The 12539-nt window shown below is 34.0% G+C and overlaps 1 protein-coding gene across 1 annotated transcript; it reads left to right on the top strand.

Moving 5' to 3' along the window:
• The first annotated feature begins 1262 nt into the window (after nucleotides 1–1262).
• LOC117684821 (uncharacterized) lies at nucleotides 1263–2442 on the top strand. The gene is made up of 4 exons (XM_034458522.2): nucleotides 1263–1612; nucleotides 1709–1753; nucleotides 1914–2034; nucleotides 2405–2442. The coding sequence occupies exons 1-4, from the start codon at nucleotides 1369–1371 to the stop codon at nucleotides 2427–2429; spliced, it is 435 nt and encodes a 144-aa protein (XP_034314413.2). The 5' UTR covers nucleotides 1263–1368; the 3' UTR covers nucleotides 2430–2442.
• Nucleotides 2443–12539: the final 10097 nt, after the last annotated feature.

Below are 12539 nucleotides of genomic sequence, written 5' to 3'. Positions count from 1 at the left end.
CATGACCAAAATTTTGGGTGCATTACCAGGCTAATTTTGGCGGTAGGATATAATTTTTTTCTTTTTTTTTCTTTTAAAAGCATGCAAAATGCACTGCAATGATTATTAATAAAGTCAAAGTATATGTTTTTAGTTGAAACTATATATTAAAAGGTAAATAGAAAAATACAATGTATTTTTATAAATAACATGAAAATATAGTTGAAATGAGGTAATGAAAACCTTTATCTTGCGGAGATTGGGAAATAAGAAAAAAATGGAAGACATGTCGCGTCTGACCTTAAAAAGAATAAAAGGGCTACACTTTTGTCATGGTTTATGAGAGTGGTGAATCAAATTGAACAGCTAGCTAAGCAAACCTCAACATGATCCCTAATCTATATAAGCTTAAACGGGAAAATCTGAAAATGTTAAATTACTTTTTTATATATGGATACGTCAAAACGTACTTTTTATGATTATATTGCTTGTTTTCTTCGACCCCATGACGTTTTGCTCTTTCCTGGTTACAGGGGGGCAAAATGTAAATCTTAAGATTCAATTTAGTTGCGACCTTTTCAGGATTGTTGCTACACATCAGAAAATTGTACTAAATCTGACTTACGTACACGTGACAATTAGTCATATTCACAGATAGTCATAAGATAAAAAGCAATCGATGTTTCAGTAATACTTATAATATGATATGAATGATGGTGTTTGCAAAGGTTATCTTAGCATAGTGATACACCCACCCTTAGCATGGTCGATAAAGGTAAACCCCCGATCATCTTTTTACGAGTGCATACATCAACTAAGATATACTAATTTGTCATCTGCACGGAATTCATTTTCCTTTTTCGTCCAGTCTTTTATACATTTTGACTTCGACCTTTTGTCTTAATTAAAGATTTTTTTATTAAACGATTGAGCATAAATAAAAAGTGTTCAACACCTCAAATACTATGAAACTTTCATATATACATACCCTTAAATTAAAAAAAAACAACTTTGAATATGACGCAACTGATCCGCATTGGATGTCTTTGTAAAAAGACACTGGATTTTAGTTTAGGGGCTTTAACAGATTTAGTTAATAATATAAAAAAGAGTTATACATGTACTTATATTGTATTCTTATTGACGCTGGATCCTATGCACCCATCCGGTATTTTATGAACTTAAAAAAATAATAATAGATGCATGCATATGACACGTGATATGTAAAACAGCGCAACAATGTTGCGTCATATCATATACTAACAACAGGGACAAAAATAGGCCTTTGCAATAGTGGGTAGGTGAATACCTATATATATATGTGGGTATTTTGTGTCATACTTTGATGAGCAATAAACTAAAGACAACTGCTGGAGAAAAAAGGATAAAATGAATTCATATCATATTTTATTCGCCATATTTCTCACGAAATATGTCTTAATGGCTAAGGCTGGTACTCTTAAGGAACAAACAGGAAAACTGAACGCGACTTTTCCTTGCGGTGATCCCGAAAATGGTCAGAGATGTAAGATCCCGTTCGAGTTCTGTGACACCATCATAGAATCGTGCACGCCCTGCAATGTGGATATATGCAGGGAGAAATCCAGACCTAGCTGCAACATATTCTGTGACGGTCAGTAAGTCACGCAGTTACTTAGACTGATCTGAAAACTCGTAGATTGTTTAAATATTATCATACGTTGTGGTTTTTCTGACGTTTATTTCATAGATACAACAACTGAAATAAAGAAAAATTACAAGAACGATTTCCACAGTAAGTACATTGTACATAACTACATCACAGCTCTTAGTATTTGTTTTCATTTACTGTTGGACTTTCTTAGAATACATGCATTTTGTAGTTAAATATTTTTTTCGTTATAATCTATAGTTGATATATAATTCACTAATTCTGTATCATTTCTTTACATCAGTCACTCTAGGTGTATTGATACTGATTGTCGTCTTGGATATTGTGGTGGTAAGCATAACCATGGTCATACAACGACGAAAAAGAAACAATCTTGAAGATTTACCCGATCAAAGGGATATGAGGTAGGATGTATAACAAAACTTTATATGATTTTTATATTAAGGGATTACAGGTGAGCGTTGAACATTGTACAAATAAGTAAAGATATCTTATTATTGTGAAATCATATTAAGTATTGCGTAATGTTTTTTTTTATCAGAATGGAAGTATTAATATGTTAAGATCAAGAGGGAATAGACTTTTTGATAAAAGAGAAATGACGAAGTTTTGAAAAAGAAGTGAATATAGCTTCATTCTCTGTATTTTTTTTCGGGGGTGGGTGGGGATGTAGTGTTGTTACATGGCAGTTATAAAGTCACATCGTTCTTACCTGTCGTATGATATCACGTGCTTATACTGATGTATATTATCATACGGTTTGTTTATTTATAGACCAATCGCAAATCCAACAGACTGAATACAGCAGTAAATAGATCTTTCAAGACCCATGACAATACAGCCAGTGATGAATCTAACTTATTATTTATTTTTAATTCTAAATCATATTTCAGGCACGTAGCATCAGGGGAACCGGGGGGGGGGGGGGGGGGGGGGCTGCATTTTTTTTTTTAAATTTACACACAAAAAATTGAATTAACATGGAGTTGCCACCCCCCACTTTTATTGGACCATGTAAAAATTGAATTGAAAATAAGTAAATGAACAGTGAAATTGAAGTGAAAGGTATACCTCCTCCCCCCCCCCCCCCCCGAAAACTAATTTTTATTGTGAGTTAACTTCTTTTTTTGCTTGTCAAATTTTTTTGGGGGATTAGTCTGCCCCCCCCCCCTTTTCAAAAACGATGCTTCGTGCCTTTATTATGATTTGGACATTTTAAAATTGTTCTGTATAAAATGTATGTGTATTCATGTGCCTGTAGTTTGTTTCTTATGTTGTTGTTTTTTTTATAACTATATCAAGTATTTCTATAATGAAATTAAAAAAATCAATTATACATGTATAAGATTTTATATAAGTACATTTATCTTTAGTGTAAGTTAGTGTAAGTTTTTATCTAGTTTATTTTTATGAAGAAGTTGAGCCACTGAGATTAGTTTTTAAACAATTAAATACCAATGTTGTACTTTTACTTTCATCCTGACGTTTGTATGAGAGAGAGAGAGAGAGAGAGAGAGAGAGAGAGAGAGAGAGAGAGATTTTGTTTTTAGCTCACCTAAGCTGAAAGCGCAAGTGAGCTATTCTGATCACATTTTGTCCGTCGTCCGTCTATCCGTCTGCCTGTACACTTTTTACATTTTGAACTTCTTCTCGAAAACTGCTTGGCCAATTTCAACCAAATTTGGCACAAAGCATCCTTATGGAAAGGCAAATATAAGTTGCAAAAATAAAAGACCGATCTTTATTCAAAGCGGAGAAAACCTCGAAATTGTAGAAAAAGGTGGGTGCATTTTTAAAACTCTTCTTCTCATGAGTCAAATACTTCCTCTACTGAGTCAAATTCAACGTAATTTAGCATAAATAATCCTTATGGAAAGGAAAATATAAACTGCAAAAAGCATGGGCTGTTTCAAATCTGAGATATTACGAAAATAATAATAAAGGAAAGACGTGTTTCAATCAGTTTATAGCTTCGGGTTCGGTTTTCCATACGAGTCTTGGTAAAATGGGTAGGCGAACCCGAACCTATATGCTCTCATATATTTTGATCGCTTTATAAAGTGGGGGAGGGGGTGGGGCAGAACGAAACTATAGGGAATTGGAAGTTAACAACGTACCCCCACCAAATGTTTAGTTTTATATCTTGCGTAGTATTTTTTTATTCTCGGTAAAAACAGTATTCCATAAAGGTACAACGTTAAAGATTACGTGTATGCAAAAAAGTGTAAAATTCAAATATTTTACAATATTTATTTTTTGTTATTCTACCGAGGGGCCATATGTTAAAGCAATTGTTGCTCAGGTGAGCAATGGGGCCCCATGGGTCTCTTGCTTATATTTCTATTAATTTTCATGTAATTTTGAATATTTTGTTTTTATGGTGTTTTCCGTTTTTATAATTGTCAAATTGCCAATAGCTATGCTGATCCGAACGTTCTGATAGCATCAAAAGGAAACCTTGCCTGGCCTGGCCTCAAAGTTGGTCTGGCCTTAGTGTTGGCCTCAAAATTGGTTTGGTCCTAAATTTTGGCATGGCTCCTAATTTGGCCTCTTCAAAAATGTTTGGCCTCAAACTTTAAAATCTCTTTTTTCTCATTTTCTTAGATTTAGATTGAATTTTTATTCATTTCTTTTAGAAATTGAAAATCCAGTGCTTTTTCGATGTACATTTGTATAAGGTTTTATCATATGAAAAAAAAAAAAAAAAAAAAAAAAAAAAATATATATATATATATATATATATATATATATATATATATATATATATATATATATATATATATATATATATATATATATATATATATATATACCGGTATATATACACAAAGTATTATTCCCTCTATTTCTTACGGAAACCTATGGTTAATTCATAGCTCTATAAAAACAGCCAGACTGAAATCTACACGCCCCGTTTATCAATTGGTCGAAATCTATAGCTGCTGAAACGGATAAGAAACTGACAGGACAGATATAGACAAGCCCTGTTTATCGATTGGTCCAAACCTACAGCGACCTAGAAAAAATCAAGGACTGCACAAAATAATCATGACGATGTCAGATTCAAAGTCTCCAGGAGACGATTTGGCTGTTTCTTTTAGCTAACGTACTTACGTACATTGACTGTAATTTAGTGAATTTTACTTACTTTTCATAATCAATTTATCAATTAGCTAAAAGAAAGATGTTAATATAAACAATACTAGATGCTGTCATTAGACAGTAATACCCGCACCATGTGTTTGCCCCTAAATAACACTGTTTTGTACCAGTTTAATTAAAAATGAAGGCTACATGCCAACTCCGGTAATACATTATAATTTTCATAACTGAAGGATGAGATCCCTGCCCAAATGATAATACACATCGTGACATGAGCAGCACTTTATGTGCAATTTGGGGTAGAACTGTTTGCAGTGAATTTTCAGTTAATCAATAATCTTAACATTTTATGTCATAGGAAGTATAATGGTCTATATAATTATTACAAACAAAATTAAAAATTAAATTATGCCCCCTCCCCGTGGCGGTTGCCGGATTTAGATTTGCCTCTGTGTGCCTACATGAACATCATCGTGTGCACAGATTTAGAGAAGGGGTGGGAGTGAGGGGTCCAGACCCCCCCCCCCCTCCCCATGAAAATTCGTAAATTACCAAAAATACACCTTGGACCCCAATGCTCTTACAGACATGTAAACGCTCTAACCCATTGCGTTTCATTGTTAGGTAGCATTATTTGGGGGGTAAATATTTAATCAATATTCAACATACTTTATTGTTTATCTCAATAGGAAGTATACATGTACATCACAATATGCAGGTGTCCTGCACTACCTTAAAGCTGTTATTTACCTAATAAAATAGTGCAAGTGGATTTGAAGAATAGGTCATAAAAATACATGCATGTTACAAATGACTGATCTTTGTCTGAAGTTACGTACACAACACAGGTTTGCATGTCTCATTAGCGGGTACTAGTTTTACCCAGCTCTTCGTTTAGATGGGTTCACGTGTATACATACATGGGTGTTGCTAAAACGCGGAACGGAAAACGGAACGGAAGGAAAACGGAAAATCTTATTTAATGTTATTTACCTCATAGATTTGTTAAGTATGCTAAAACGATATACTCTATGTACCTTTTTAATTTTTTTTGAAAGATTAGCAATATTATTAGATTATTTATTCAAGAATATTTATTTCCTCAAAATTAACAGTACATGCATTGTCCACTATATTCTGTCCCAAAATATCCTTGATTCACTTTTTGCTGTATATTTATATATACCTCAGGGTTCAAGCGATTCTCTTTTAGAAGCATTAAACATTCTCATTATTCTTTCTTTAAAACGTCCTCTCTAGCTTATCAGCTGGTATAAATACACGGCTAAAAATAAAGAAGTCTACGGGGTTTTGCATTTTAACAGACCCGGATGATAGTGTTGAAAAATGATGCAAGGTCTTCTGAGTGACTTCCAAATGGAGAAAAGATGTCAACATTTTCCATTATAAATCGTCCAAATGTGCTGCATGAATATTTTGGGATCGACAGACTATAGTCCCAATATATAATCGGAAAATCAAACCAGGCAACGTCTAGAGCTCTCTATTCGGATCATATGTATATAGCTGCTGGAATAAACAACTGCATGCTTTGTAATGCAAACGTAAACAAAATTGCATTGCTAAAAATACTAGTTTCACAAATTACTAGTTTCACAAATTACCAGGTATTTTAATGTTTACTGTATTTTAATTTTTAATGTCGTCAGTCCTACGGTTTTTTCTTCCATCTCAATGATACTGTATCGTCTGTATGATAAAAGATCGTCTAGAACACCGAAAATTCAATTTTGATGTAAGTATATACATGTACATCATATTTGAAAATAATATAAAAATACTCAAAACACGCATAAAACGCTATCACTAACTGCGTACGTTACGCTAATATGCCAGCAATACCATATAAGAGAAATAAGTGAAAAGTTATAGCTAATTTGATCGTTTAATCATGTTAATATTTCACAATTCGTATACATTTGATTTTTCCATTTCGTACTCAACTAAAGCCGAATGAATACAATGCTATAATTGATAGACATTCATATGAATATTAATAAGATAGCAACATGTTGATCGATAATCATTCATTAGATATAAATAAAAGATACAAAGTAAATCGTTTCTGGCCAGTCTATACCCTTTTTAAGCGATAAACGTGATGATATTTTCCATTCCGTTCCGTTTTCCGTTCCGCGTTTTAGCAACACATATGACATACATGTCTGTGTTTTCCGTATGCAGAAAAGGATTATGGTAGTTAAGATCAGCTAAAGGAATTCATTATTGTGCTTTAATTGGATTATCATTATGATGTTGACCAATTTAGGTAAGCATAATATATGTAGTAGCAGTAGCACAATATAATGCATATATGGCCAGAAATTAGTCCTGACTTTTACCCCTTTGTATTTGTAACCAGTAACATTGGTTACATCGGTAACAATGTTTGATTATGAATGATTTTCAAACTTTCATGTACTTGTGACAGGTTACAGTGGTTACTGGTAACATTGGTTACAAAACAGAGTTAGGTTTGGGTTAGGGTTAGTTTTGGGTTAGGGGTTAGGGGTTAGGGTTAGTTTAGGGTTAGGATTAGGGTTAGTTTAGGTAGGGTTAGGGTTAGGTAACCATTGTAACCAATGTTACCAATGTAACCAATTTAAAAAAGACCCCCTGTAAATCATGAAAATGACTGTCACCACTGTTACCCTATGTCACAAAGAGAATAGAGCTGTTACCATTGTAACCAAATAAAATAAGACCCCCTGCTAAACAGAAAAAAGGCTTGTCACCTCTGTTACTGCTTGTCACCAATAGAATATAGCTGTAACCATTGTAACCACATAAAATAAGACCCCCTGCAAAACAGAAAAAGGCTATTCACCTCTGTTACCTCTTGTCACCAATAGAATATAGCTGTAACCATTGTAACCACATAAAATAAGACCCCCTGCTAAACAGAAAAAGGCTAGTCACCTCTGTTACCTCTTGTAACCATTGTAACCACATAAAATAAGACCCCCTGCTAAACAGAAAAAGGCTAGTCACCTCTGTTACCTCTTGTCACCAATAGAATATAGCTGTAACCATTGTAACCACATAAAATAAGACCCCCAGCTAAACAGAAAAAGGCTCGTCACCTCTGTTACCTTTTGTCACCAATAGAATATAGCTGTAACCATTGTTACTGGATGAAATTAAACCATCCAGCGGAAAGAAAATAATCAGTTTTGTATTATGTTACTTTTGTCACCAGAAAACAGTGCCTTGTTACTGGTTACAAATGAAATGGGGTAAAAGTCAGGACTAATTTCTGGCCATATCTAATATAATGAGATGGCAGCATGGGATTCCTGCCAGCAAACATACACATGTATATAAGTTCTACTTTCACTTTCTAAATGTAATCTCCCTTTGACAGCATACTGTATCATCATCTTTTAATATTTAAATAAGCTTATCATCGTTACCTATCCTATCGCATTTGTAAAGTTTCTGTCATTTTAGTTGCAAAAGTTATTTTTTTCATTTGTCAGACTGCATGCACTGTTGAGTTGACCCCATATTGACCCTGTATAAACAATTTCTTGTTAAATTTGTGTATTACATATGTAAGTAAGTGTAGACACTTATATTTTTTATATGAATTATAATAGGAAGGAAGGAGTATTTCTTTCTTAATGTATTATAATGCATCAAACACAATGTAGGTCATGACCTTATGGGACTGTTCTGACCCCACGAAACAGGAAAATACAAAATATCTTCTAAAGTCATTATGATGCATCAACTGGTGTAAAGTACACTGATATGATACACTGTATATTTTGTTAACTTCTGAGATCTGAGATCCTCATCCCTAAACCGTTTAATTTATTTTTGCTCTTTGTGTCATTGCGCGTAAAATTATATTGTAAGATTATGCCCCCTTGGAGACACCCTGACATTTTAGAACTAGAAATAATAATGTATTTTATCTTATTCATATGTTATACAGTAGTGTTTGATCCATGTGGGTAATTCCTAGCCTTATGATGTCACTGCTTTGTTTAGGAGACTTTACAATTGCCCCAAATAGGTGAATACACATGGCAGTGATGCATATAACATTTTGTTTATAAATCTTAAAATTGAATTAAGCATTTTCCAAAATGTTAATGTGCATCAGGAGAGAAAAAGCAATCAAGAAATGATTTAAAATTTGCTACTGTACACATGTAAGAATGATCATTAAGAAGACTGAATCTTTATAAGCAGGTTAGATTGGGGGGGGGGGGGGGATGAATGTGGAGTATAAACATTTATAATTTGAATCATTTATTGTTATTAATTAATCTTAACTTGTCAATGAATACTACTTATTGATCCCAAGGTAGAAATATGACCTCTGATCGTATCTCAATAGATCATTTGTCAATTATGCAAAGTGTAATGTAATTTTTTTTAAGAATAACATTTTTTACCAGTTTATAAAAGTTTTTAGACACCCAAATTATATTTTGATTTTAATAGATCAATCGACAAGGGAGGGAGGGGGGGGGAGGGGAGGGGGGGGGGAGAAGAGTTTATATTTTAGTTTGTTTTGGAGTGGGGGTTCCAAGTCATATATTTGACAATTTTTTAAATTTAAAATAAGACTAAGCCATACAACAGTCGTGAACATGAATAGTTTAGAACAAAACACAAACTAATACATGTACATGTATATATACATAGGAAGTATTACAAAACAGATGATTGATCTATATCTGGGTTCTTAAATTGAATCATATATCATGTACATATTATATTATTGTTTTTTTGTTCAAGGCATTTAAGATGGTATGTAGGTCATGATCCCAAGTGCTCTTCCTGAAATTATCAAATATCATAAAAACCATTGAGATCCCCACCTTAATCCAAAGATATTATTCCTCCTTAGGTCATGCAGGCGCATCAGATCATAATGGCATGTAAGTCATGACCCTAAGGGGTCATCCTTACCCCCTTAGAATCAGAAATTGTCAATTATCTTTAAATTATTGATGTTTGATGATCCTATCTCTATTTAATCTTTATTAATTATTAAGTCTCCTGAATGAAGTTTGGAGACTTTGTTTTTGTACGGTTCTTAATACATGTATTATCATTCTTCATCTTGTTTTTCTTCATTCCCGCTCTGAACTTGTTTCTCAGAGATGGCTGAACATAATTGTACAAAACTCTAGGATATGATAGGCCTGCAAATCTAGTTGTGCACCCTGGTTTGATTTTTCTCATTTTGGGTTAGACAACCACTTTTCGGGGGAGGGGGGTGTCAAAAGGGTGTGGGGTCTAACATTGAACCTTGTAGGAAGAATTGTAGACTCTATTGTAAATGGTAACTTGAAAACAGACAAAGATAATAATATAGGGTTTTCATATTAATCATATATTGGCTGTTACTGGCAATATATAGGGTTTATTAGATCTGACCTCTGGGGTCATCCCCACCCCCCAGGAATTTGAAATTACCATATATCTCAGAAACTGTTATAATCATGACCCCTAAACCATATATATTCATGTTTCTGATGTCAAGGGGCATCAAATGTTATGTAGGTCATGGGCCCTGTGAGTGGTCCTGACCCCCTCAAAAAGCAAGTCCCTTAATATCTTCAAAACAGTTGAGATCCCCACCCTTAAACCATATATATTCTTGTTCCTTGTGTCAAGGGGCATCAAACGGTATGTAGGTCATGGGCCCCGGGGGTGGTCATGACCCCCCTTGAACAGGAAGAGCACGAATATCTCGAAAACGGTTGAGATCCCCACCCCTTAACCATATATATTCTTGATCCTTAAAGGGCATCAAAAGGTATGTACCGGTAGGTAATGGGCCTCAGGGTTAAATTTAATTTTTCAAAACCGTAATGCACATCTATGGAACAGTTCCTATCATATCCCAAGATATGATGTGTCGATCCATTAAATCATAAAAGGAGTTCTAGGATCTATGTTTTTTTTAAGTGGTAAACGTCATTTTTCTGCTACTTTTTGACTCCCTGGATGAAATTTAAATTTTTAAAACTTTACTGCACATCTATAGAACAGTTCCTATCATATCCCAAGATATGATTGTCTATCCATTAAATCATAAGAGGAGCTCTTGGATCTATGTTGTTTTTTTAGTGATAAACGTCAATTTTCTGCTACTATTTAACTCCCTGGATGAAATTTAAATTTTTAAAACCTTATTGCACATCTATAGGACAGCCCCAATTATATCCCAAGAGATGACGTAGCTACTCCAAAAGTTGTAAGAGGAGTTATGGGAACCATATTTTTTTTGCAAAAAAACGTCATTTTTTGTTGCCCACTGATCCCCTTAATAAACAAAAAAATTCTGGAACCTGATCACGCCTCAATATGACACCCCCAATCATATTCTAGAAGATCATTTGGCTACTGCCAAAAAAAAAAGACGTTTTTGAAACCAGTTTTTTTGTAAAAAAAACGTCATTTTTCAGCCATAAAATGACCCCCAGGACAAAATTGAAAATTCCGAAACCTTATTGCGCATCTATAGGATACCCTAAAACATATTCCAAAAGATGATTTGTCTACTGTTGAAAATGTAGGAGGAGTTCGAGGAAGAAGGTTTTTTGTGAAAAAACGTCATTTTTTACTAATTATTTGACCCCCAGGACTAACAGAGAATTTTTGAAACCTTTTTACAAAACAACATGATACCCCAAATCAAACTTCAAGAGTTCAGTTTGCTGGTTTATAAGATGTAAGAGCAGTTTGAGAAAGTAAAACGTGACAGACGGACGGACGGACGGACGGACAGACGGACGGACGGACGGAACAGGGTAACAACAATATACCCGAACTTTCTTTAGAAAGTGCGGGTATAAAAATGCTTTCTTTGATGATTCATTTGGGTTATGAAGGTAGTGATCAATGCAGAAAAAAATTACATGACCCGGGTTATGTATTTTTTCTGCAATGTCGCTACTTTCATATCCCGAATGAATCACCAAAGAAAGCATTTTATTGTTTAAATTTATGACAAGTGACCGACTTGTAATTAATTTAATCCATGTATAAACACACAAAAATACCTATGACATGCATATACACCACTGCTCTTACAATTGTCAAGGAATATAGATTATACCAATACATGTACCAAAGCGATTAACTTTAAAACTATGAGCCGTCAACCCCGCAACCCCACCCCCCATTAAAAGTTAAGACTGACCTGATTGATATCCAAAAACCTTTGTAAACTGGTACATAACATCAAATTTTTATCACTGTGTAATGCACTTAAAATGTGCAGTTTGTTTACATTATCTGTCAACACTCCTGATCTCCTACATGTACATTGGGGTCAGATTGATTCATTGCCTACCCTGTCATTTAACATTTTACACGGTCTAATTTAATTCATGGCATTTGTGAATGGCTGCAGCATTGCATCCTCCGATAACTTGACTTGGTGATGGTCATAAATCATCACCTTCTGGTTACAGTAGAGTCTCATGCATGTGTTGTTTGTATATTTAGGAAACACTTTTTGTCCGAATTGTCATTATCAGAATTTGAACGAAGCATCATATTAAGTGACCTTTGATTTTGGTTAGAATAAGCAAATATTGACCTCCTCAATTATTTCTTCCTCAAACAAGTCGTTGATAAAAGAAGATTCACATTGATATTGTCCAATCCTGAGAGCAGTTTGAGCTAAGTGGATTGCATAAACACGCCTTTGTTATATAATAGCATTCTTGAGTTCTTAAGAATTTAAAACAGACTGAATAAAAATCTGTTGGAATGGACTGCTCGATATGCCTGTAGTCATAAATATACATTGTTA

The sequence above is a fragment of the Magallana gigas genome, chromosome 7 (genome assembly GCF_963853765.1).
Source record: "Magallana gigas chromosome 7, xbMagGiga1.1, whole genome shotgun sequence".
Taxonomy (NCBI): Eukaryota; Metazoa; Mollusca; class Bivalvia; order Ostreida; family Ostreidae; genus Magallana; species Magallana gigas.
This window is presented reverse-complemented; position numbering and strand designations above follow the sequence as displayed.

What these genes read in the sequence shown, in the direction of transcription:
- LOC117684821 (XM_034458522.2), top strand. Translation starts at nt 1,369, where the DNA reads ATGAATTCATATCATATTTTATTCGCCATATTTCTCACGAAATATGTC. An exon ending in CTGCAACATATTCTGTGACG is followed by an intron (nt 1,613 to 1,708) that starts GTCAGTAAGTCA and finishes TTTATTTCATAG; the next exon opens with ATACAACAACTGAAATAAAG. An exon ending in CCCGATCAAAGGGATATGAG is followed by an intron (nt 2,035 to 2,404) that starts GTAGGATGTATA and finishes GTTTATTTATAG; the next exon opens with ACCAATCGCAAATCCAACAG.